Below are 27,003 nucleotides of genomic sequence, written 5' to 3'. Positions count from 1 at the left end.
CCATCTTCCGTTGCCTTCATGCTTGTGAGTGTGGTCAGAGCTATTTTGTAGAATGTCTGGTGTTTTCTCATAGTTAGACTGAGGTTGTACATGTTCAGTCCTACTCAGAACATCACTTCACAGGGTACAGGGTGTCAGCATATCCTGTTAGAGATGATGTTAACGCTTCTTTACTCAAGATCATGTTTGTCAAGTCTCTCTGCTAGTAAAGTTACTTTTTGTCTCTTTGTAATTACTGGGTATCTTGGGGGAGAGTCTTTGAAACAGTGCAGATATCCTGTTTTCAAATTTTTCCCCACTCAATGCAGCATTCTTTGGTAGTTCTTGCTTGTAGCAGTTATTATAGTAGTGTTTACCTGATGGCAATTTTATATTTTTCTTATTTTCATCTACATTTGTTAATTGGAATTCTTCTGTGAGGGAGGACGGTCCCTTCTCCACATTTATTTTCTTGGTTATTTGTGTCAGTGTGGGTCATAGACATTTGTTTTGCTTTATAGTTTATAATCCAATTCTATCATAATTTATTTTGTCACTCAAATCGTTCCAGCTGTGGCCTTCAGGTTGGCCCTTTGTTTTGTGTTTTTTAAACACCCCCCCCCCCCATCCTCTTTAGGAAAGCACTTCCTGTTTTCTGGCATCATAAAGTGTCCTGGCTCGTCTTATATTTTCCATGCTGCAGCCCTGGAATCAATCCCTTCTCCAGGGAGCTCTGGTTCCTCCTATTGGAGAATGGTATTTAGGAACCAAGATCTGGAAGCTTGTGTGCTCATTGCCACTGGGGTGTCATTGCTCCTAGGCCATCTTGGTGCATGGAGCTAGAAATACATGAATGTACACTGATCCATGTGTGCACAGACAGCTGTTTTCTTATGTATCTTTCTTCCTGTGTGTGTGTCTTGAAAACCATGAGTTCATACTGATAACCCTGATTCTAGTCAAACACTTCAGTGTTTACACTAGCCATCCCCCTTTATTTATAACCACTCTTTTCTGACAGTGAGAAATAGAGCATACTTTTCTCATAGTCATTATAATGTATGTAATATGAAGTTACCAAAATAATGAACAACGTGACAAGAAAAAGACCCTCCACCACGAGTAGTCCTGAGTCTTCATAAAAATTTTAAGCTATTACTCAAAATATTTCTTTTTTATTTGGTAAAAGTTTGTTGGAACCAAAAATAATGCCATGTTGTCTTCATAGCTCTAAGTATTGTTTTGGTTAATAAGCATCCATTTAAAGGTTTTTAGAGAGCACTTTGCATTGAGATTCATATACTTCTCTTGCGTCAGAACTTTGTTGTCCAAGTGATCTGGATTTTAAGCACTTAGAATAAGGGCAGTCCCTTTATTGTTGTTGTAAAGTATACATAATGTGAAATTGGCCGTTTTAACCATTTTTAAGTGCACAGTTCACTGGCAGTAATTGCACTCAAGATGTCATCACAAACATGACCACTGTCTATTTCTAAAACTTTTTCATTAGGCCAAATGGAAACTGCAAGCATTAAAAAGTCACTCCATTCCCCCCACCTGCCAGCACTGTAACCTCTGCTCTGCTTTTTGTCTGTGTGAATTTGCCTATTCTGGGTACCTCGTGTAAGTGGGATCATGCAGTGTTTATCCTTTTGTGTCTGCCTTGTTTGACTCAACATGATGTCTTCAAGGTTCATGCTGGTTGTAGTATGTATCATAACTTTATTGTGGTATTTCTTTTCATGGCTGAGTAATAGTCCATTTGTGTACATATCACATTGTGTTTATCCATCCTTCTCTTGATGGCACCTTAGTTGTTTGCACCTTTCGGCTGTTGTCAGTAATGCTTCAGTGAACACTGGAGCACAGGTTTCAGTCCCTTTGGGTGTATAACCTAAGGAGTGCAGTTGCTGAACTCATAATTCTGAGTTTAGCTTTTTGAGGACCTGCTAAACTGTTTTCCATGGTGGCTGCACAAGTCTACATTTTTGCTGGCGGTGTACAGGAGTTCCAGTTTTACCACGTCCTCGCAAACCTCAGTTGTTTTCCATTTTTTGCTTGTTTGGTAGTAGTAGTCTTGCTGGGTGTGAAGTATTTCATTGTGGTTTGGATTTACATTTCCCTGTGAGCTTGTGACGTTGGTCGTTTTCATGTGCTCATTGGCCATTCGCATATCTTGGGAGAAACGCAGTCAAGTCCTTTGCCCATTTTTAAATACGTTTTTTGTTGTTGCTGCTAAGGTGTAGTTCTTTGTATACTTGGATATTAATCTTTTATCAGATACATGATTTGCAAATATTTTCTCCCATTCTGTGGGTTTTTTTTTTTTTTTACTCTCTTGGTAGTGTCCTTTGATGCGTGAAAGTTTTAAATTTTGATGAAGATCAGTTTATCTGTCTTTTTTTGTTGCTTGTGCTTTTGGCATCATATCCAAGAAATCGTTGCCAAATCCAATATCACACAGCTTTCATCCTGTGTTTTCTTCTAGTAAGAGTTTTATAGTTTTAATTCTTAAATATAGGTCTTTGATCCATTTCGAATTAACTTTTGTGGATTTTCAGTAGATGGCTTTACGTCAGTACTTACAGATAGCGCCAAACTTCGACTAGCTTAGAAGCTAATTCTTAGAGGACTAAAGAAAGCAGTTACAAAGAAGACAGTGGAGAGTGAAGGAAATTGTACAGCTTTATGATAAAAGGGGTTGCATTTTTTTCCCTTACCTGAAACAGATAAACATGAAAATGAACTGCTTATGACAAAAATGGAATGAAAGAAAGCCTTTTTTTAGTAGGCGACATGGGAGTGAAGTGAAGGCGTAAAGACTTCAGCAGCAGCGCAGCTTGGTCCTCCTAAAGTTCAGAAGCATAGATGGAAAGGCAGAGTTACAGAGGAGGGCGGACCGTAGTACCTCCTTCTCTCAGCGTCGTCCAGCAAGCTTGAAATGTGTTTCTAAACATTGTCTTTTATACTGTCTTTATGTTGTGCAGGTGAAGAAAATGAAGCAACGGGGAGCCTAGGGTTACTTTGTCATTGACAGAACCAATTTGGAGTATTAGTTTCCTGATTCACAACCTTTTCATTTTTGAAAGCAGTAATTTCCTTTTCCTTTGCTTTTCACTCCCTCCACCCCGCCTCCCGCCTCCCTCCCTCCCTCCCTCCCTCCCTTCTTTTCTTTCTCTCTTTCGTGTTTTGGCATCTGGCAGAAATACTCTGGGTCAGGCCCCACTCAGCGCTCTGGGTGAGACCTGCCTTCCTCTGGAGTGCGGCCCAATTACCACCCGTTTCTCTGAGCCAGCTCCAGTTTCTGCAGCGGCAAGCAGTTGTGCGGTAGAGGGCAGTGGACGAGAGCTTTGTGCTGAAGCCAGAGGGCTCTGGGTTCAAATTCTGAGCTTGCTGATTAATAGTTATATATGTTTTACCCTAATTTTCTAAATGTTAGTCCCTTCATCTTTAAGACAGAGAGAGTCACTTAAGGGTTACTCTGAGGGGTCAATGAGATGGCGTATGTAAGTGTTCAGCGCAGTCTCTGAAACGCAGGTGTTGCTAAGGCTTGCTGCTGCTGGGAGTGTGGGCGGCTCTGTAAGTGGCCACTATTACCAGAGCAGAGGGCCCGCCCCGCTCCGGGGGAGCTTCCACGCTGGGCGCCTTCACTTCTCTTAGGTGAGGCGGGTTGTAGGAGGTGGTGTCCAGACTGGGAGCGGTCCTGGGCTTTTACCTGGGGGCGGTCTGCCCAGCTGTGCCACCCTTTTTATCCTCCTGTGTCCGTGTCTTCTCCAGCAGCACCAGGATCTACATGGGAGTTAACATGGAGAAGCTGACAGTTAGATTAATTTGTCTGGAACAAAGGACAGTTGAGAAATAGTGACAAATCAAGTTGATAAGAGTTGGAAGGTGAGGCAGGACTCTGGGTTTTATTACAGTCAATAAAATACACTAGGGGTTGGCTGGAGTGTGATCTCTCCTCCATAAATGCATTGTAACCCCATAACCAAAGGGAAAAAAGAAAAACCTCAGATAAAGCAAAGCAAATTACCACTCATCTTAGCACCTTGGCCTGCTGTTTGTGAGAAATGATTTACATCCAGGATTTTGAGATATAAGTGACTTAACATAACTCCCAGAATAGGATTGGGTTGTGCAGAGGACAATTAAAGTAACCCTTTTAAATGTTTGGATGGAAGGTCAGGCCCAGAAAAAAAAGTGCCCTTCACATATGGATTATTTGTGCAAAGGCTCATTGTTCATGGCTTTGTGTAGTCTGTGTGTCACTGTGGGCTTGCCTCCCCATGAGGGACTCAGACAAACTCAGGTCCTCTAACTCATCCCTAGTACCTATATGAGAGTAGCTTGGGTGTTTTGTTTTGTTTTGTTTTGTTTTTTAAAGCTAGTTGGTATCTTAAAGTCCTTGCCTAGATCATTAAAAATGAGAAAAAGTGAGAAAGCAAGTGACATTAATCTTCACACTGATAAGAGTTGATGTGAAAACTTGGAAAAAAACAGACTTGTGGGAGATTCTCGAGTTCATTGTGGAGAGAAGGGTCTTTCATCCTGGTCAGTGGGTCTGCTCTGGAAGCAGAAGCCGTCTCTAGCCTCTTTGCTGTATTACAGATGGGTCCCCTCCTCTCCACTGCCCCCTTCCCTTTTCTGAGACTAAGGGTTTGTCTGCTGGGATGGCAGACTACTGTATTTCTCTTTACTGTTTTTTCCACCAATTTCCTCCTTTTTAAAAATATACTACTAGAAATTCTTAAGTAGGAAAGTCACATGATGGAAATGACATTTGTGGCGCAGAGCCCTGTGTGTCAAATCTTATTGCAAAAGTGTTGTACCCTGAGGCTCCAGCTCACAGAGCCATCTCTTGGCAAGAGCTAATGGCAAGAGGAAAGTGTTCAGATGCATTCTTGGAGCGTATTTTTAGGAGAAATCGGGGTTGTGCAGCAGAGGGAGCTTTGGAAATAATAGTTAATAATGCTCTTTTATGGGTCTTAAATATTTTCCTCATTTTGTGTATTTAGAACATAACCTGCTCAGTAAGCCCCCTGAATGTCATGCAAAAAACTAATTATGGTATGTTGACTTATCTGAAATTAATTTAGGCCCCAGTATTATATCTCTGGTAGTTTTTGGAGAGACCAAATTTTTATTGCTGATAATAATACTGAAATAAAACATTATCATTTGGTAGTTGTTTCGTTTTGTTTTTTTACTAAAAAGAGAATCACAGTATGAAGTATTTAGCCACTTACATCATTGATACCTTTGGCAGCAGCTGAAATGTGGCACACGGAAGCATTTATCGGTAGGTAAGCTGTAGTCTTACTCATCAGTATATTAAACATGGTTAGATGTTTCACTGAAATAGTTTATGCTTCAAATAAAATATTTGTCTAATTATGCACCAGCCTAAGTTCTAGAGTTAAAATGTCGATGTTTTGAGATTCTGTAACTGCTTTATCTGCTGAAGTGTAATTATCTAAATCGCTTCTTTGAATGAAAAATGTCTTAAGTGAAATTAAACACTCCATATTAACATCCGTCTGATATTGGCAAAGTTATCTCTTTTGTATTTCTGCTATTACTGGTAACTTTGTTTTTAAAGACATTTTTTGGAGTGGGAATTTTGTTAGGTTGTGTTAATACATCATCCTGGGCAGGCCATGTTATTTTGGGGCTCTCACTTAACCTTGGTACCTAAAACTCACTGGAAAGTTAAGATTCTCAGGAGAAAGGAAAGAAGGTTAGTGACAGGTCAGCCTTTAGTGTTCTGAGGAGTGAGGTTGTGAGGAGGAAAAAAGCAAAAGAGATTTTAGAACATTTGTATCAGAAATGTAGTTTATCAGTTTGGTTTTCCTGATCGCGTCTTTATTTCCGTCTTTGTCTTAGGTTACCTGGCTGTTCTCTTAGAACTGGTGACTGATTTTACAATCTTTGTTGTCAGGAGTATTAGTGAAATGTTTATTGACTTTTATGGAAAGTCAGAGCTGTAAATTAAGAAAGCAGGGAGGAGTTTTATTTTTTCTTAAGTGGTAAAAATGATACATAATAAAGGTTGTAAGTTAAAGTCTTTGAAGAATTTTTCTTAAAGGGTGTGATATAATCAGACTTGCATTTTGGAAAGCTTGCATTGGCTGTGGTATTTGGAATGTACCAAGCGGGCAAAAGAGGACACAGATGGCTCATTTAGGAGTAGTGGGTTGAGAGGTGGTGATTTGGATTAGGGTGATGTCAGTGTGAGTGGGAAGAAGTGAATAGATCAAGAAATGTTTCCAAGATGGAGTTGACAGGGTTTATTGATCGATTGGATTGATTTGTAGAGAAGACTAAGAGAAGTCAGAAGTGAGTAATAAAATTTCTACCAGACAAGCTAGGTGTATTATAGTATCATTTACTAAGATGTGAAATACTAGAAATAGGTGGACATGTTGAGTTTGAGGGGTCAGGTGAAGTATAACTTACACATGGTAAAATTCACCCTAAAGAAGATACACTGTTCTTTGAATTTTGACAAATTTGTATAGTTGTGTAACCACCGCCACCACAAGCAAGATGCAGAATATTTTATCACCTCGGATATTTCCTGTTGCTTTTTTGTAGTCCATCGTGTCTCTGACGACCAGTGAGCTGATGCAGATCCCTATGTTTTTGCCTTTTCCAGCAGCCATGCGATATGTAGCCTAATGAGTCTGTCTGCTTTCACTTAGTGTAATATTTCTGAGAATCATCCCTTGTCCTCATGTCAGTAATTTGTTCTGTTTTACCGCCGAGTAGAATAACTCTGTGTGAACGCGCCACATTGTGTTTTCCGTTCACCAGTTGATGGGACATTTAGGTTTCTGGGGTTTGGTAGTTATGAATAAAGGTGCTCTGAGAATTTGTGTTCAGGGTTTTTTTGTAGATACATGTCTTCCTTTCTCGTGTATAAATACCCAGACATGGAATTGCTGGGTCACATGGGAAGTATATGCTTCACTTTAATAGAAACTGCCTCTGTGGTTATTTTATTTTAAATTTCCACCTGTGACAAGTGCGAGTTTTGGTTGTTCTGTCTTCTCAGCAGCATTTGATACTGTCAGGTTTTTTGAGCTATTCTAGTTAGTGTATGGGGGTAGCTTACTGAGGTTTTAGTGTGTCTTTCCCTAATGACTGATGATGGTGAGCATTTTGTGTGTGTGCTTATTTGCCTTCAGTATTTCTGAACTGTCCGTTTGGGTCTTTTGGCCATTTATTGAGTTGTGTGTTTTCTTATTATTGAGCTTTGAGAGTTCTTTTTATATTCAAAGTACCAGTCATTTATGTGTGTGTATCTGTGCTGTATCAGGTAAATATTTTACGAGTATTTTCTCCTAGGCTGTGGCTTTTCTTTTTCTTAAAAAATTTTATTGAGGTATAGTTGACATGGAGCATTATACAAGTTTCAGGTGTACAATGTAATGGCTTGATATTTCTGTATATTATAAATGATCACTACAGTAAGTCTAGTTGACATCCATCACCATACATAGTTACAAGATTTTTTTCTTGTGATGGAAATCTTTAAGATTTACTCTTAGCAACTTTCAAATATGCAATATGGCATTATTAACAATAGTCATCATGCTATACATTACATCCCCAGGATTCACTTTATAACTAGAAGTTTGTACCTTTTGCCCTCCTTCGACCATTTCACAGCCCCCCGAACTCCCTCCGCTCTGGCATTCATCAGTCTGTTCTCTGTATTTATGAGTTCAGTTTTGCGTTTTGTTCCATAGAAGTTTGAACGTTTTTTTTTATTTCTATGAAATGTGCCATTGTAATATTGATAGAGCTTGCATTGAATCTGTAGATTGCTTTGGGTGGTATGGACATTTTAACAAAATGAATTCTTCCAATCCATGAGCATAGGTATCTTTCCTTTTAACATGTGTCATCTTTAATTTTTTTACTAATACCATGCTTTTCAGTGTACAGGTCTTTCACCTTCTTGATTAAAATTATTCCTATTGTATTAATAGATGTAATGTATTCTTTCTGGTACAATTGTAAATGAGATTGTTTATTTAATTTTTCTTTTGATAATTATTTATATAAATGCAACAGATTTTTGTATATTGATTTTTGTGTCTGCAGCTTTACTGACTTCGATTATAGTTTTTACAGTTTTTTGGTGGAGCCTTAGGGTTCTCTCCATATAATAGGTCGTCTGGAAACAGTGACAGTTTTTCCTGTTTCTTTCCAATTTAGACACCTTTTATTTCTTTTTCTTGCCTGATTGCTCTGGCTAGGACTTACAATATTATGTTGAATAAATACTATGCGGCAAGAGTGGGCATCCTTATCTTATTCCTGATCTTAGAGGAAGAGCTTTCAGCTTTTCACTGTTGAGTATGATGTTAACTGTGGAGTTGTCATATGTATCCTTATTATGTTGGGGTGTGTCCCCTCTGTGCCCACTTTGTTGAGTTTTCATCATAAATGGATATTGAATTTTGTCAAATGCTTTTTCAGCATCTGTTGAGATGATCATAAGATTTTTATCCTTCATTTTGTTAATGTGTATCACGTTGATTGATTTACAGCTGTTGGACCTTGTAAACCTGGAATAAATCCCACTTGATCATAGGGTATGATCCTTTTAATGTATTTTTAAATTTGGCTTGCCAATTTTTTTGGAGATTTTTGCATCTATGTTTATCAGGAATATTGACCTGTAATTTCCTTTTCTTACAGTGTCCTTGTCTCATTTTGGTGATAAAGGTAATGCTGGCCTTGTAAAATGCATTTGGGAATATCTCCTTTTCTGTCTTTTGGAAAGGTTTGAGGATTGGTGTTAATTCTTTGAATGTTTGGTACTTCACCAGTGAAGCTGTCTTGTTGTAGGCTTTTGGTTACAGGTTTTAAATTACTGATTCAAGTCTCCATACTAGTAATTGGTCTGTTCAGATTTTCTGTTTCTTCATGATTCAGTCTTGGTAGTTTGTATGTTTCTGAGAATTTATCTGTTTCTTTTAGGTTGTCCAGTTTTTTGGCATATAATTGTTCATAATAGTCTTATGATCCTTGGTATTTCTGTGATAACAGTTGTAATGTCTCTTTCATTTACTTTATTTGAGTCCTCTCTTTTCTTGGTGTGTCTGGCTAAAGGTTTGTCATTTTGTTTACATTTTCAAAGACTAAGCTCTTACTTTCATTGATCTTTTCTGTTGTTTTTTTAGTCTCTTTCATTTATTTCCACTCAAATTTTTATTTTCTTTCATCTGCTGACTTTGGGCTTCATTTGTTCTTCTCTTTAGTTCCTTGAGGTGTAATGTTAGGTTTTGTTTTTTGTTTTTTGGGGTTTTTTTTTTGAGATTTTTCTTGTTTTCTGATGTAGGCATTTATTGCTCTAAATTCTCTTTGAGAACTGCTTTGCACATTTCATAAGTTTTGGGATGTTTTATTTCCATTTTCTTTAGTTTCAAGATATGTTTAAATTTTACTTTTGATTACTTCTTTTACCCATTGGTTGGTTGGTAGCATGTTGTTTAATTTCCACATATTTGTAAATTTTCCAGTTTTATTCTTGTAATTAATTTCTAGTTTTGGACCATTGTGGTTAGAAAAGATGCTTGATATAATTCCTGCCTTAAATTTATTAAGACTTGTTTTGTGGCTTAGTGTATGATCTGTCCTGGAGAATATTCTGTATATACTTGAGAACAATGTATATTCATTCTGCTGCTTTTGAATGGAATGTTCTGTATGTATGTGTATGTCATTTAAAGCTGGTGTTTTCTCATTGATGTTCGACCTGGATGCTCTACCCATTGATAGAAGTTGGGTATTAAAGTCCCCTGCTAGTATTGTACTGATTATCTGTTTCTCCTTTTAGGTCTGTTAATACCTGTTAATATTTAGGTGTTCCTGTGTTGGGTGAATATATATTTACAAATGTCCTGTCCTCTTGTTATCACTATGTATTGCCCTTTGTCTCATCTTGCAGCCTTTGTTTCAAATTTTATTTTGTCTGATACAATGCATTTGTCCCTTGGTACTCATGCGGAATTGATTCCTGGGCCCCTGACAGATACTGAAGTCTACAGCTGAAGGCTTTTTCAGTCAGCGCTCCGTATGCACAGATTTTGCAATTGATATGGAGTGCCGGCTATGTATTTATTGAAACAATTCTGCATATAAGCTGAACTGTGTGGTTCCAGTCCATATTGTTCAAGGGCTAACTATGTAGCTAACTCAGCTTTTTTTAGTTTGCATTTGCACGGAATTTTTTTCCCATCCCTTCACTTTCAGTCTGTGTGTCTTTAGATCTGAAGTTAGTCTCTTATGGGCAGCATATAGATGGTCTTGTTTTTTTGATCCATTCACTCTCTGTCTTTTGATGTGAGAATTCAGTACGTTTACATTTAAATTAATTATTGATGGGTGTGCACCTTTGCCATTTTGCTGTTTTCTGGCTTTTTTTGTAGTTTTCTTCTCTTGCTCTCTTAGCTTGTAGTTTGATAGCTTTCTTCAATGGCGCGCTTGGATTCCTCTTGTTCTCTCTATGGATCTGCTATAGCTTTTACTTTGTAGTTACCATAAGACTGATATGTAACAGCTTATTTATAACAGTCTATTTTAAGTTGATAACAACTTAAGTTTGAATGCGTTGTAAAGCTGTACATTTTTATTCTCCCGCTCACGTTTTGTTTTCAGTGTCACATTTTTTATCTTTTTATCTTGTGTATCCCTTAACTAACTATTGTAGTGATAGCTATCTTACTGCTTTTGTCGTTAACCTTCATAGTAGCTTCACATGTGGTTACTCTACTACCTTTACCACATTTATCATTTTCTTATTGGTGCTACTCCAAGACCAGGATTTAAACATTCTGTTGAAATCTAATTTTTTATCTTTTTTTTAATGGTTCAGGATTTTTTTGTGCTAGCTAGTGCATCTTTGCTTAATCCTTTGATTAGTTTTAATGTCATATTCCTAAATTATCCCCAGATTCTTCACTAGGGCTGCCAACTCCTTACAGTGCTCAGACCTCAAACATGCAGGGTGCTGTGGGAGAGGTCCAGGCAAAGTATGGTGTTGGGGCTAAATTCTTCCCTCTCCCTGCTCTTTGTAAATAAAGTTTTACTGGAACACAGTTATGCCTGCTCACATGTGTACTGTCTGGCGCTGCTTTTGTGCTGCAGTGGCAGGGTTGAGTAGCTGTAGCAGACACTGATTGGCTCTCAGAGGGTACAGTGTTACCATGTGGTTCTCTGCGGGAAAAGCTTGCTGACCCCTGAGACACTCTTCCTCCTCCCTCCTTTTTTTTTCTTGGAGATAACCCTCCTGGAGCCCTTCGTGTGTCCATGTGGACAGGTGGTTTTTAAAATCTGTGAAGCTGCTGTTCTGAAAAATTCCTGTTCCTCTCTCCTGTGTTAGAGCCCCCCCCATCTCCGGGCTCCCAACTCTTTCTTGGTTTGTCCCATTTCCTCCTGATGGAGGGTGTCTTCGCAGGTTCCTAGTGGAAGGGCTACAGGGAAAGTAAACTGTTTGATGTCACTCTTGATAGAGAGTTCTAGGTGATTAGTCACTTTCCCTGAGGGTTTGAAGGCATTGCTTTACACTTAAACTACCTCCTAGCTTCCCTGCTGCTATCGTAAGTCTAAAGACTTTCTAATTTGTAGTCTGTTGTGAGCTTGCTTTCTTTTCTGGTAATTTTGGGAATCTTTTCTTTACCCCAATGTTTTAATATGTCAAAAAGAGGTGCCTTCATATTTACTTTTAAAATCAAATATTCTGGATATTTAATAGGCCCTTTTAAGTTGGAAAACTCGTATGAGTTCTGAGATATCTTTTCTTGGATAAATTACCTCTAATTTTCTAGAATGCATATTAATCGAATGTTAGACCTCTTATATTAATACTACTTTTTTATTTCTTAAGATTTCTGACTTCTTTTCTGTGCTTCCCCTATATTTATGTGAGTGTTGATGGTGAAGATTTTTCCCCCCTTTGGAAAATTGCAAACATACACAGAAAATGAATAGTATAATAATCCCTCATGTACGTGTCATTCATTTTCAACAATTACCAGCTCATAAGCACACTATTTAATTTTGAAACAGATCTGAGACAGCATTTATTACATCCATAAATATTTTGGAATGTGTCAACAGATAAGGACTCATTTTTAAAGCTCTCGTAATTATCATTATAAGTTTTTTTACTGCCACCAAATATCCCATCAGTTTTCAAATTTCTAGGGGTATCATAAATATAATTTAGAAAAAGAGCTCAAATCTGGATCCAGAAAAGATGAGTCACACTGTGGTAGATTAATGTGCCTTTTGGTCTATTTTAGCTCAATTCTCCCTTTATATATCTCTCTCAGTCTTATTTCTTTTCTCTCCCTCTCTTATTTGTGTGTACAGTTTATTGAAGAAATCTGATTATCCAGTAGTTTCCTGCAGTCTGGATTTTGCTGACTTGCAGGTTGATGGTTAGTAATGCTTGTATGTGTAATACATATAGCATGGGAGGAATTCATAAGGCATTTAAGTTAAAGATAATGATAATGTTTTTTATCTTATCAATAAGTATATGTAGCAGTTGTAACTTAAATTGTACTATCACAGTCTTTGGAAGAAAGTCTTGTGAATGTCAATGTAAAAAGAGCTTATCCATTTTTTAAAAAACAATTTAACTTAAAATTACTGTTACTAAACTAGGCACTTTAATTTTGGAGGATTCATCACATACTGTGTCAAACATAGTAGAATGAATCCTGATTCAGCCAAATAACGGAATGCTGTGAAGAGTAAAGAAATCCTTATGTATTAATATGAAATATTTTCCCAAATACACTGTTAAGTAAATATATTGTTGAATACGCAGTGTAATACCATTTATGTGAAACAGGTGAGAAAAGATCATCTCTGTAAGTGATATATGTAAAAAGAGGGAATACCCCACATGCACAAACACCCCAGACACATGTAATAAATACTGCCTCTGGCAGGGGGAGCCGGTAACTGGTATGTGGCAGTGAGGGAGACGGGTTTCAGAAATGCAGCCACGTAAATATACCCATTCTCCCCTCCCCTCCACGTCACATTGCTCCAAAATTTTGGATAGGGTTATTTCCTCAAATGTCTAACAGCCTTACTGAAATATCCTTCACGTACCATTCCATGTGCCCATTTGAAATGTATGATCCAGTGGTTTTCAGCACATTCACAGTGTTGTGCAAACACTGACATGACAGTGAATTTTAGAACTTTTTTGTCCCCTAATCAGCAGTTATTTCCCACTAAAATACTTTCTTTGTCTACAAGTTTTCCTCTTCTGGATAATTCATATAAATGGGGTCATACAATACCGGGTCTTCTGGAACCAGCTTTACTCACTTGGCGTGCCTTCGAGGCTCACTTACATCGCAGTGCCTGTCGGTACTTCGTTCCCTTGTATGGCAGAATAAGGCTCCTTTGTGCAGACGCACTACGTTTTATCTGTCCATTTATCACTTGATGGACATTTGAGTTCTTTCCACTGTTCTGGCCTCTGCATAATGCTGCTGGGAACATTTGTGTACAGGTTTCTGTGTAGACGTGTGTTCTTTTGCATAGGAGTGGAATTGCTGGGTCACGTGGTGACTGTACAGATCATTTTTGTAATTATCTAACTTAAGTTGGTGACAGTCGTACATATTTAGAAATGGTGCTCTGAGTGCCTGATCAGTCTAATCTATAAGCCGCTTTCAAATGTAATGAAATCACTATATCAATGTAGTTAATGTGACCTAATATTATTTGTAAATGTATTTAAACATGAATTTGTATTTTGCAGGTTTTTTGTTTTTTTGTTTTGTTTTTTTTTTTTGGTATTTGGAGCCTGTGATTTCTTTTTGGGGCCCAGATCACTCATGGGCCGTAGGCACAGGACCTGTGTGCCGCAGTGTTCAAGACCCCAGCCTGGCGTGCGTGAGCCTGGGGGAAAACTGGAGGACACTGGGCGGCGTGAGGTCTGAGCCCTGCAGGCACGCAGTGGACCATACTCGCACTGACTGGGGTGGTCGTGGTCCCGGCAGGACGTGGCGTGGTCCCGGGAAGGCACAGGAGTGACAGGCAAGGCCCCGTGCACTTTGTGAGTTGTCTGACTGCTTGGGAAGCAGAGAGAACAGTGCGGCAGTCGTGGTCCTGTTTCTTTGCTCTCTCTCTGAAATATCCTTACATAAATACTCTAGAAATAAATTACTGTTTAAACAGTTTAAGTAAAATGAAGGAACTTAACATTTTTTTAGTATATGAGTTTTCGGTTGGGCAAGCAGAGAATTTAACAGACTGTTTCAGCATATTTCCTGTTACTGGTTTGTTAGTTCCCAGTGTGTGTCACTGGGCTGGTGCTTCCCTCACCTTGGCTGCCACATCGTCCACTGTCTAGGAGTGGGCTGACACTGCACATAAACCCCTTCTGCCATAGAGCTGTTGGTCTCAGCATGGACGTTAGTGCCAGGCTGAGTCTGTCAAAACTTGCCTAAAGGTAAAAGGTAATCTGTGCCACCATTAAAGTCATGCACGAGCAGCATGTATGGCGTCGTGCTGTTTTTATGAGGGGAGGGAACGAACGCGAAGGGAACAGGCCGGCTTTTTGGTACAGAGTTACAGAATCTCCCCTCCCTTCGGGAAATACTCAGACAGTTACTGTGGAGGGCGGTTTCATCCTCCAACAGAGACGAAGCATAGAGTTCTCAAGTAATTAAGAAGCGGGCACCTTACCTGGCCTATGTGGGCCTGGAAAGTTTCCTGAGAGCTGGTACACTGGGCCAGGGCTGAGTGTCGGGGCGGGGGGGGGGGGGGGGACACGGAGAAGAGAAGAATTTTGGGTATAGAAACAACCGGGATAAAAGGTAGGCTGTGGATCAGCCTGCCGTGTTCAGTGACCTGGGAGCAGGAACGTTACCGGCTTAGATGTCAGGGAAGAAAGTCCCCTGAGAAGACCCAGAGCACAGGTGCTTTAGTCCAGCGTCCTGTCGGGGAGGCAGCCTGTGAGCCTGAGCTGCTGCCTGCAATGCACGCCTCCCCGCGCCCCCCCCCCCGCCCCCGGCCCCCAGCTCTGAGGAGGACAAGTGGGGCGGCGGCTTTGGGGTTTAGGTTGGTTATTTTTGTTTCTGAGTACCAGATCCAAGATTCTCACCTTCCTGAAGGCCAGGAACTTCCTCAGCCTGGAGCAGTGCCTGGTGTATATCTTAAGAGTTCACTAAAAATGTTAGTAGCAGAACAGCTGTGTGTAGTGGCCTAGGGCACGGGCTCCAGCCTGGTCTCAGTCCTCCTGGTGCCACCAGTAAATAGCTCCATGCCTGTCACCCCGTTGTCATGTTTCTATGGAGAAAACGGGGAGGGGAGAACAGTGAGGCCCCCTCAGTCAGTTTGTTGGGGGGTTTAAATGAGTTTATATAAAGCACTTAGAATTGTGCTTGGCTCATAGTTTCTACTGTATGGACGTTAACAGTAGTGTTTCCTTGATGAATGAAGGATGAATGCAACCCAGAACTCCTGAGGGCTGGCGCCAGAGCATCCATGCAGTGCACAGGAATTACTGCTAGCCCATTCTAGTTAGAGGAAGTTTAAGGCCTGGAGGTGGGGTCCCTGGCACATCGAAGAAAGAGAGTCTTAGTTCAGGGTGGCACACACTCTTTTGGGCTTTTGTTAGTCTTCTTGCCGATTCCTTTTCTTCTCTTCCTTGAAGCCTATTCCTGGGACTCCTCTTGAGTTCTTTTTCCTGGGACAGAATGTAAGAAGGGCCTGGGGCCACCTCCAGTGTGGGGGCCGGGGCCGTGCAGCTGGTCTCCCCGCCTCGCCTCTTTCTTCCTTTCTGTGCACCCCCTTTCTCCCTACGGTGGGAGGCAGGAGAAAGGATGTCCCCTCCTCGTGTGGCCTGGGCTGCAGGCCGGCTTGGTGCATCATAGTCCCCATAATAACGGAAAACTTTGGGGAGGATGTGAAAACATGCTGGAAAAAGTGTTCCCTCGTGCAGTTAAATTAACCCTTAAGACGTTTCTCTTTTAATTCTGTTCGTCTGATGTAACGTTGAGAAGGATTTGAAATCTGGATGAACCGATGCTCCAGGAAAATGAACCGTCTAGTTTTCTCCTGTTTTCTCATATTCCCCTGTGTACGACCTCAGCCCCCAGTTTAAGGAGTGCAGACCACAAGGAATTGGGGCCAAAACTTTGTTATTGGGTGTCTCTTACGTGTGTCTCATGGTTGGGTTTTCGGCCCACTGGTCCATGCTTCTTTCAGCGCAGTAACCGAGGCTTCTCGATCTTGGAACACCCTGGATTACAATAATGTGGTGAAAGCTTTTCGTTTCCTAGAGTTTGTGGTGGATGCGAATATCCTATGGACTCCCTTGTCTGGACCAGCACGACCGCATGCGTGCCCGGTTCTGCCTCCGGGCGTCTCGCTGTCGGATCCCCCGAGCTGAGCTCGCAGCACTCGGCTAACGTTGCTGTTGTTTTCTGATTCACAGATTTCAACACTAAACTTGCACGATGTCTTTGAAACCGAGAGTGGTGGATTTTGATGAGACCTGGAACAAGCTCCTCACGACAATCAAAGCCGTGGTCATGCTGGAGTACGTGGAGAGAGCCACGTGGAACGACCGCTTCTCGTATCCTTCTTGGGAGGCCGACAAGCTCGCTGGGCCCTGAGGCAGGCCTCCGCTCTCTTGGAACGGAAGAACTTTCCACACTCACCACTGTGCACGTTTCCAGGCTCATCCCCGGCATGGGGCAGCCAGCCATCTGTACGAGCCAAGCCCTCGCACGGCTTCAGGCTTGGGAGTGGTTGTGAACAAAACAGACTGCTTCCCTTCCCACTGCTGAGGGAAACGGAGCCAGACTGCTGTGAAGAGAGCTCCCAGGACTTGCAGTTGTGGGGGGTGGGGTCAGTGCCGGGAGGCCAGTAAAGCAGGTGGAAGGGGTTCGAGTGTGTGTGGAGGCTCTAAAGATGGTGGCCAAGGATGGTGGCTGAGGATGGCATCCCTGAGGATGGTGGTACTTGAGTGGAGACTGGAACAGAGGGAGGGGTGGGTGCGAGTGTCTGGGGGAGGGTTCCGGGCACAGAGTGGCGGCAGATTCAGTGGTGGTGAGATGGACACGTTTCTTAACTGGGTGGTCTGCCTTTGTGAGTTAGGGGTTTTACATGAAAATACAAACTTGTGGTTTCCCTAGGACAGTCTGAAACCTGGGGTCCTGCAGTCCTACATGACAGCCATCTTTTTTTTTTTTAAATACACGTATACATAGACACACAGGTTTTATATATACATGTAGGTATAGTGTGTATATATTACTATGTTGTTAAATATTATTATATACATAGAGAAAACAATGCGACCCAGCACCTACGGTCTGAACTCTGGCACCAAGGTAAACCCACAGTGTTACAGTGCTTTAGCTCCTTAGCATTGGGGTCCTCAGCACAGAGAGCTGGGACAGTGTCGTGGCAGCAGCCCAGCATCAGCTGGGAGATGGGGCAGGACAGGCCACATGCCAGGCAGACCCCTAACCATCCTGAGTCTGCACCACAGGATACCCTGTGCACGCTGGATCCCAGGGTGAGGGAGGGGGTGGGATTGGGGCCTGAGCTCTGTGTCTGAGCCCTGAGGGAGGCGTCTGGGACTGGGTGGACACTGCATGAACCAGAGGGTCTTTCTCCCCAAGGGGCAGATGAGCTGTGGAGGTATTGCCAACAGGGGACCCAAGCGCACGTCCTTGGTAGGGGTCCCAGGCCCAGGCAGGTGTGCAGGGCATTCTGGTTGATGGGTGGCATAGATGGAAGACATCGTGCTCTCCTCGAGGGCCCAAGTCACTGCAGATTTAGTGACCTAAAGAAGCACCCTTTCATCACCTTCCAGTTGTGCAGGTCAGAAGTCTGTAGTGTGACTGGGTTCTCAGCTCAGGGTCTCACAGTGGAAATCGGGGGGTGGCTGGCCGTGTTCCCGTCCAGAGCTCAGGGTCCCCTTCTAAACCCATTCCTGTTAATCCACAGAGTTTAGTTCCTCGCAGTTGCAGGGCTGAGGCCCCGGTTTCCTTTGTGACTGCTGACTGGGACTTGCTCTCCATGTCTTTCTGGTGGTTGTGTGTGGCCCCTTCTGTCTCCAGAGCCAGCCGTGCAGGTCAGGCTTCCCCGTCTGCAACTGGCGCAGGGGGTGGGCCTGGCGGGGGCCTGCGCTGGGGTTAAAGGAGGCCGCCACGCAAGTCCGCATGTGCCCCATTTTCCAGTCAGCTGGTTAGCAATCGTTATCACAGCTGTGGCGTCCCCTCGCCGAGAGCGGTGCCTTCGAGCGCAGTGCCTGGGGTGTGCTGCCTTAGACCACATCCCAGCTGTGAGGGTGGGAATCTTGGGGGACTGTTTTTAGAATTCTGTGTCACACGGAGCGGTGACTCTCTGTGACAGCTCGGGCGCAGTCGGGGTGGCTGGAATTTGCCCTTGCAGTGTGTTTGTCGGCTGTCTCATGATGTGATACAGGCCGGGTGCAGGTGTGCACTTGCTGTTTGCTTCTCTGGGTTGGAGTTCTCAGGCCTTTTTCATGTACAGTTGACCCTGCTTGGGTTTGGGTTGCTTGGGTCCACCCATACTCGCTTTTTTTCAGTAAATGGTTGTCGGCCCCGGGACCCTGGATGTGGAGGGCCAACTGGAAGGGGCTTGGGATCATGGGATTCTGGTATCACAGAGGGTCCTGGAGTCAATCCTCTGGAGACTGAGGAGCAAGTGTACCTTCATTCATGGTTTTCTGCCTTTTGGCAGCTGTCAGGACAATCCCCAAACCCCAGCAGTGCAATATGGAAACTCTCCCGCTGAAGGAGAAGGTAGATGCTACGTGACTTGTGTGTCAGGGGCTGGGGACACGGGTGGTCAGGACCAGCGGAGGGCAGGGCAGAGGTGTCAGTCACTGCTGCTGCACCAAGAGGAGAAAGGTACAGAAGGCGCGGGGGAAGAGAGGAGGAGGGACCTGCATCCTACATCTGATTTGTTTTTAAGCACAAGGTTTTATTTTGTAGTATTTTCTGATCCATATGTGAAGTATAGCACTTGTCTCCACCCCAGATAATCAGCCGTGCTTTGAGACTCAGCTTGCTGGTCCGGGGTCGCCACGTGCGTCTCGCTATCCGCTTCTGGTCAGCGGTGCGTAGTCTTTTGAGGCTCTTTAACATGCGTGAGCCGCTTGGGGTCTTGCAGGGGCTCCGTGCGGACGTCCTTGCTTTAGAGCTGAGGGAGTGGCAGCCAGAGGGCGGAGAACCCGTCCAGGTGGCCGGCTGCCATGGTGAAGGCCCTGGAGGCCGCTTCCCTGGGAGTCCGGGGGAGGGCGCCGCCGCCGGGGTGCGCGGCTGTGTTCAGGAGCTCGGTGAATTCCCTAATGTTCCTGCTCATTCTGTAATTCGTCTAATAGAATAAATTCTGAAGGATGGTGGGTCAATTGTAGAACATTCTGATGAGGACTGTGATGTTGGAAAATGCGTCACATGAGTAATTTTTGTGACTTTGGTTTCTCGGAATTGCTTAGATGTATCTGCCTCTTGTGTCATGTTCCAGAGCCCTTTGCTGAGTCCCATATGTCTGTTCTTACATAAACCTAATTTTTTAGATTTTGGGGTAACTTGATTTCCCAGAATCCCACTCTGAATTTTAACCTCTCTGAGAGAAACAATTTTCCTTACAATGCCATCAACTAATTATTTGTTGAATGAATAAATGAATGAATCTTACAGTGCTTTTTAAAGTAAGCATGGTTATGTATTTTACCTTTTATTCTATATATACATATAATCCTAAATGCAAAAATGAGATGATTTTTCTTATTACATTAATTAATTAATTTTGTTAATGTAGGTTCTGGGGGTCGAGCCCAGGGCCTTGTGCATGCTAAGCACATACTCTGCCACTGAGCTAGACCCCTCACCCTGATTTTTCAGTTTTTAATGCCAAACATGAGTTAAATCTTACGTGTTTTAAAGTAATGTCCTGAATGAATATGAAAACCTTAACAATGTAACTAGAGATATCTATGCTTTATGTGTGGCCTATCCTGAACCCCTTGGAGAAAGACTTTATGCAGAAACTAAGATTTTTTTGGAAAATCACGTACGGCATTTGCACAAGGTGAGTCCTAATATGTATATGATGTCGGCGCGTCTACAGCTATGTAGTCACTCGACTAGGTCACTGTTTCCTAGTACAGAACTTATATCAAGTTAAAGTTATTTGTTTTGTTTCCTGAAAAGCATTTTCCTAATACGTGTTTAGGAGCTGCGAGTCAAGCACTGTGCTGCTAGGTTCTCCAAGGGAAAGCAGTTTAGTTGCTCAAGATCGTACAACTGGTCAGTGAAAGAGCAGAGTTTAAAGTCAAGGTTTGTTCAGCTTGAAAATGTACTCACGTGTCCTGGATGGTGTTCATAGAAGCGGGTTTTCTTTTCACTGTTGCTTTCCACCTCTTGGTGAATCTCTGTCTTTATTTTCAACCTTTTAGCTGTCTCTTCATATCCTGTATAAGGTCTTACAAAAACCTAGAAATAAAAAGGGAAATGGTAAATTTAAAAGCCCATTAGAAACTCTCTGTGAATCGCAGCAATATGTTTTTTTGGATCTAACTTCTAGAGTAACGGAAATAAAAGCAAAAATAAGCAAATGGGACCTAATTAAACTTAAAAGCTTTTGCACAGCAAAGGAAACTATCAACAAAGCAAAAAAAAAAAAAAAAAAAAAAAAAAAAAACCCCTACAGAATGGGAGAAAATATTTGCAAATGATGTGACTGACAAGGGCTTAATTTCCAGAATATACAAATAGCTCATACAGCCAACCCAATGTCAAATAAATAAATAAATAAATTAAATAAATAACCCAATAAAAAAATAGACAGAAGACCTAAATAGACCTTTCTCCAAAGAAGGCACACAGATGGCCAACAGGCAGGTGAAAAGATGCCCAACATTGTTAATTATTAGAGCAATGCAAATCGAAACTGCAGTGAGGTATCACCTTGCACCAGTCAGAATGGCCGTCATCAAAAGTCTACAAATGATAAATGCTGGAGAGGGTGTGGAGAAAAGGGAGCCCTCCTACACTGCTGGTGGGAGTGTAAATTGGTCACTATGGAGAACAGTATGGAGGTTCCGTAAAAAAGCTAGAAGTACGGGTACCATATGATCCAGCAATCCCACTCCTGGGCATATATCTGGAGAAGACTCTAATTTGAAAAGATGCATGTACCCCAGTGTTCATAGCAGCACTGTTTACAGTAGCCAAGACATGGAAACAACCTAAATGTCCATCTACTGATGAATTGGATAAAGAAGTTGTGGGATGTACGTGTGTGTGTGTGTGTGTGTGTGTGTATATATACACACACACACACGTATATATATATATACATGCATACATATGTATAAAATGGAATATTGATCATAAAAACAATGAAATAATGCCATTTGTGGCAATATGGGTGGACCTAGAGATTATCATATTAAATGAAGCCAGTTAGAGAAAGGCAAATATATATGTCACTTATATGTGGAATCTTAAAAAAATGATACAAATGAAATTATTACAAAACAGAGACAGACTCACAGACATAGAAAACAAACTTTTTAAAAAATTAATTGTAGTTTTTATTGGAATATAGTCAGTTACAATGTGTCAGTTTCCGGTGTACAGCACAATGTCCCAGTCATGCATATACATACATAGATTTGTTTATAGAAAACAAACTTATGGTTACCAAAGGGGAAGGGAATTGGGGGAGGGATAAGTTAGGAGTTTGGGATGAACCGATACACATTACTATGTATAAAATCAGTAAACAACAAGGACCTGCTATGTAGCACAAGGAATTATATTCAATATCTTGGAATAACCTAAAATGGAAAAGAACCTGGAAAAGAACAGGCATATGTGTGTAACTGAATCACTTTGCTGTACAACTGAAGCTAACACTGTAAACCAATTATACTTCAATTAAAAAAAAGAAGACCTCTGTGAGCAGTTATTTGGGTTCAGGTGCCAGATACGTGAGGACAGCATCACAGACTGGACCTGAGTGTGAACAGCAAATGAATTTTGCAATGTTTCACTCTATGCAGCATTTTAAACTTATTTTGGATGACTGGTCTTATCAGGAACTGGATGAGATCATTTTTTGTTTGGTCTAGAAACTTGACTACTTTTTACTAGCTCTGTGACTACGGGCAGCTCACGTAACCTGCGTTGTGGACTGAGCTCTGAGTTCCTTTCGTCTGTACAGTGGAGGGACGATAACACGGTCTTTGTGATGATGTGTCTAACCCTGCGCATGGCTGGAAGCAGGTAGTGGTCTGGAAGTAGAACACAGCCGATCATGTGATACTTTCCTTGTAACATTTGAAGAAAATGATCTACCCTTCTCTTTTTTAGTTTTCCAAAGCCTACTTTATTTTGTTTTTATTGAAATATAGTTGATGTACAATATTTTTAGTTTCAGGTGCACTGCATAGTGACTCAGCGTTTGCACATTATGAAATTATCACATTAAGACTCAACAACCGTCTGTCCTCAAACAAAGCTATTACGAAATTACTAACTGTATTCCTTATGCTGTACCTTACATTCCCTGTGACTTATTTATTTTCTAACTGGGGGTTTGTACCTCTTAATCCCCTCACGTTTTTGGACCTCCATTCCACACCCCTCCCCTCTGGCAACCACCTCTTTGTTTTCTGTATCTATGAGTCCATTTTTGTTTTGTTTTGCTTGTTCGTTTGTTTTTTAGATTCTGCATATATGTAAGATCATGAGGTATTTGTCATTCTCTGACTTACTTCACTTAGCATATGCATCCATCCGAGTTGTTGCAAATGGCAAGGTTTCTCTTTCCCTGGCTGGAATGTATCTATATTCCATCACACATACACAGATGTGGTACTACCTCTTCTTTATCCATTAACACAAGTTGATTCCCTGTCTTGGCTGTTGTAAACAATACTGCTGTGAACGCTGGGATGCATATCTCTTTTTGAATTAGTGTTCTCTTTTTATTTGGGTAAATGCCCAGAAGTAGAATTGCTGGCTCATATGGTAATTCTGTTTTTAATTTTGGAGGGACCACCGTGTTTTCCATAGTGTTTTCCTGAGGGGCTGCACTGGTTTACGTTCCCAGCAGCGGTGCACAAGGGTTCCCTTTTCTCCACATCCTCACCAGCACTTGCTGTTTCTTAACTTTTGATGATAGCCATTCTGACAGGTGTGAGGTGATACTTCATTCTGGTTTTGACTTGTAGGAAATGCTGTATTGTTTTTATTATATATGGCAGATACACCTAAGTGTTCTAATATTGCATTTATTAGTTCATGAAAGTTGTTTTAATAGCAGGTAGTTTAAAATGGTCTTAAAATGTTTACTATGTTGGTTTTACAGCCAAAGTTCTGTTGTGAGCTGGTCAGCTTTAGTTATAATTGACAACTGTGTGAGGCATTTCTAATTTTATATTTTAGCATAGGTTGTATAATTTTTAAAAACTTTATTTTGGAATAATTTTAGACGTATAGAAATGTTTTAACAGTAGTATAATGAGTTCTCCTTTTTTAAATTTAATGTCCTTTTTTATTTTTTTTTTTATTTTTTTTGAAGGGGAAGCGTTTTCCCATTGAAACATATCTATCCCACAACATAATTAAGCAAAAGAGGTTTATATAAAGCCCATTTAAATATACTAATTTTACAAACTTTTATCTCAATTTTATCGATTCTTATACCTTTAATTTTAATATTTATTAGGTTTAATCAATAAGTCTTAATTCTAGAAGGAGTGCCAGAAGCCTCTTCCTTTTATTTTTTGTCCATTTTATCTAATTTTATCTAAAAGTCTCTGGGATCCCTAAGTTTCAGCCAAAGGACTTAGGCCTTTGTCAGTTTTTAATTTGATTAATTTGGTCTGTTGCCCCAGTCACTGATCAGTTATGTCAGTCTATATGTTTTTCCAGCCCTTTAAATATATACATTTTAAACTGGGGTAGATAAAGCGGACTTGTTTGAACTTTAATATTGGGGACCAGTAGGTGATCCCTTTGGCCTTTTTTTAACTTAATGTACTGTAGTATCAGACCCTTGTATCTTAATCCAAAATGTCCATTTTATTTATCCCATTCAAAATAACCATCTAAAAATATTTATCCATTTGGGATAAGTCCCTTATTTCTGCTTGTTAAGAAAAAAATCTTGACATTTTTTACATTCCTTTTTCCAGTTACTCAACCTAAGTAACATTAATTATTATAATGATTTTATTAGCATCTCTCAAACCCATTGAGGGGAAAGGGAAAGCACAAATGTAGCTTTTCAAACCTTTTTTTTTTTTAACTAAGTTCTTAGGTTAAACATTAGATATATTTTTCCACCTTTAAACTTGATTGATTTTAATAGATACCAATACAACAGCTGTTTATAATGAGAGCGCTCTGAACTTTCACCAATTTAGAAGTTTCTCCAAATTAAAGGATCCATCATATGGCCATCAATTAAATAATATATATGTGTGTGTGTGTGTGTGTGTGTGTGTGTGTGTGTGTGTAGTGATTTTAAAGCAATAAGAGGCTTTTCCACATGAGAGTGGGGCATGTCACGTAGATAAAATTCTGAAGTTTACTCCCCAAAAGGTAAAGACCTTTGTGGTCCAGGCTGTTGCAACAAAGGTTAAGATGGCCAAATTCCTGAAGATTGGTACAATCAAAGAATTGTTGAGAATCCCAGTATATTTGCTTGGCCGCCATATGTACATAATACTTGTACCTTTTGGATGGCAGAGTCCAAGTTTTCTTTAAAAAAGAAAGACAGGAAACACATATGATGCAGGAAAACGGATGTAGGGCGTAAGGAGGGCTGAGTCCCAGGTCTCGGTTGAGCCCCTGGGGCATGCCCCGCCAAGTGTGGGTCCTTGGCTTCGCACAGGAAAGAATTCAAGTGCGAGCCACCGTTGAGTAAAGGTAGATTTATTTAGAGAGATACACACTGCATACGATGTAAGGTAAGAGAAAGGCAAGGAAAGAGGTGTGGGAATTGGGTGCTCAGGTTAAAGTAAAAGTAGATACACACTCCATGGAGAGAGAGCGCAAAGGGCCTTAATGTCCTTTTTTAAATTTATTTTACTGAAGTATAGTCAGTTTACAATGTTGTCAATTTCTGGTGTACAGCATCGTGTTTCAGTCCTACATGTATATACGTATATTCCTTTTCATATTCTCTTTCATGATAGATTACTGCAAGATACTGGGTACAGTTCCCTGTGCTGTACAGAAGAATGCTGTTGTCTGTTTTATATATAGTAGTTAGTATCTGCAAACCTCCAGCTCCCAATTTGTAAATAATACTTCTGTGAACATCCTTGTAGCTAATTTATTCTGCTGTTACCGCAATTTTTATAGGATAAATTCCCACACATGGAATTGCTGGGTATAGGTCATGAACATTTTTAATTGTTTTTGACTTGGTCAGTCCTCCATGTCCATGTGTGAAAACGATTTTTCTTCCCACACAGAGAGTTCTGGAGTCTGAAGAGCAAGTGCTGGTGATGTACCACAGGCACTGGGAGGAGTACAGCAAGGGTGCAGACTACATGGACTGCTTGTACAGGTGGGCGCCCGGGGGGTGGTCTGCTTGTACAGGTGGGCGCCCGGGGGGTGGACCGCTTGTTTACAGGTGGGCACCCAGGGGATCGACCGCTTGTACAGGTGGGTGCCCAGGGGATGGACCACTTGTACAGGTGGGCGCCTGGGGCCTGCTGCAGCCCATGCAGAGCTGCCTGTATCTGGGTAACTGGAGGAGTTTTCCTGGTTTGTTTTATTTCCTGTGACCTAGCAAAACACACAGAGCTAACGCATTTCCCGGTGGAGGGACGTTTCTCTGTTCTGGGGGAAGGGCTGTAGTGTGGGTCACGTGGGTGACTGGGGACCTAGGTGGTGTGTGGAAACTTACTCTGTGAAAACTGAAAGTTGTGTTTGACTGCTGGACAGCATAGCTCCATTTCCTCAGTTGTCTGGGACCACATCTCAACAGATCCAAAGGGGAACTTCGGCTTGGATGAAACTTAGCAAAGTAAATCCACCCCCCACCCCGAGCGCCCCCCCCTTGACTCTAGGATGCAGCGCCTACATTCAGGGGGTGCTGGTGGCTTTCTCTCAGGCTCTCCTGCCCGCCCCTCTCTAGGTGCCACCAGCTGCCCACATGTCGGAATGCCTCGTGGTTCATTCTCCCTGCCTTAGCCTGTGCCCTTCTGTCTGGATTGCTTTTCTTCCTTTCCCTGAATGACTGATTCTGATGTGTTTTCCTTGGTCCCCGCTTTGAGCTCCCCTCTCCCCACCTCTGGCCACTGCCTCCATCTCTGGTGTTAACCGCCACTCCTGTGGTTCCCGTGGATTCTGGGCCGGCCCTCTCTGGCTTCTTCCCAGAGATCATGGAAATAGGTCCCGAGGTGCAAAAGGCAGAGACCGTTTGTTGAAGATAGTGGGTAGGTAAGGATAGTGCCGCTAAGCACCAGGGCCTTCACACCTGGACCTGGGTATCCGCTCTGAAGGCGACTGTGGCCTGTGCTGGCCGCAGTGATAGGTATGCGCTGTGCGTGTGGCTTGCGCCACAGGGGGACCCCTGCCTCAGTCTCTTGCTGGGTTTCAAAGCATCACCTGCACAGTTACGTGCTGCTTTGCAGGAAGCCACCCTGGGGCCAAGGCATGGTTGCTGAGGCATGTCTGTCCTTTGCTTTCCTGGTTCCTGTTCTCTTTGGTTTTTGTAACAGCACTGGCCTTGACTCACTGTCAGTTGTCTGTCAGAAACTGGAGCTGACTTCTAAATGGCCAGTACCTTTTATTTCTTCTTACAAGAGCAAAATGTAATAAAACCAGAAACCAGCAGTTGCAGACAAGGGCAGCAGTTGCAGACAAGGGCAGCATTTGGCTTATTATATTGAACAGTGTTTGCTGCTCATGAAACATCCTAGCATTTCATTTTTTCCCCCATCCTGCATAGTGAGTAGTCATAACTAGA

General features: G+C 41.8%; 1 protein-coding gene across 4 annotated transcripts in view; it reads left to right on the top strand.

Annotated features, from left to right (window-relative positions):
- Positions 1-27,003, top strand: part of CUL2 (cullin 2) — a 74,504-nt gene that overhangs the window by 5,079 nt on the left and 42,422 nt on the right. For 3 of the 4 annotated variants that reach the window (XM_074358373.1, XM_074358372.1, XM_074358374.1), the window contains 3 exons: positions 16,463-16,603; positions 19,995-20,097; positions 25,502-25,596. In XM_074358373.1, the coding sequence (XP_074214474.1) occupies positions 16,485-16,603; positions 19,995-20,097; positions 25,502-25,596 (317 nt within the window). In that variant the 5' untranslated portion in view covers positions 16,463-16,484. Of the gene's footprint in view, positions 1-13,837; positions 14,059-16,462; positions 16,604-19,994; positions 20,098-25,501; positions 25,597-27,003 lie in introns of those variants that run through there. The other variant, XM_074358375.1, reaches the window with a different exon arrangement.

This window comes from Camelus bactrianus, chromosome 35, assembly GCF_048773025.1.
Source record: "Camelus bactrianus isolate YW-2024 breed Bactrian camel chromosome 35, ASM4877302v1, whole genome shotgun sequence".
Lineage (NCBI taxonomy): Eukaryota > Metazoa > Chordata > Mammalia > Artiodactyla > Camelidae > Camelus > Camelus bactrianus.
Note: the sequence above shows the minus strand (reverse complement) of the source record. Positions and strands in the feature narration are given on the sequence as shown.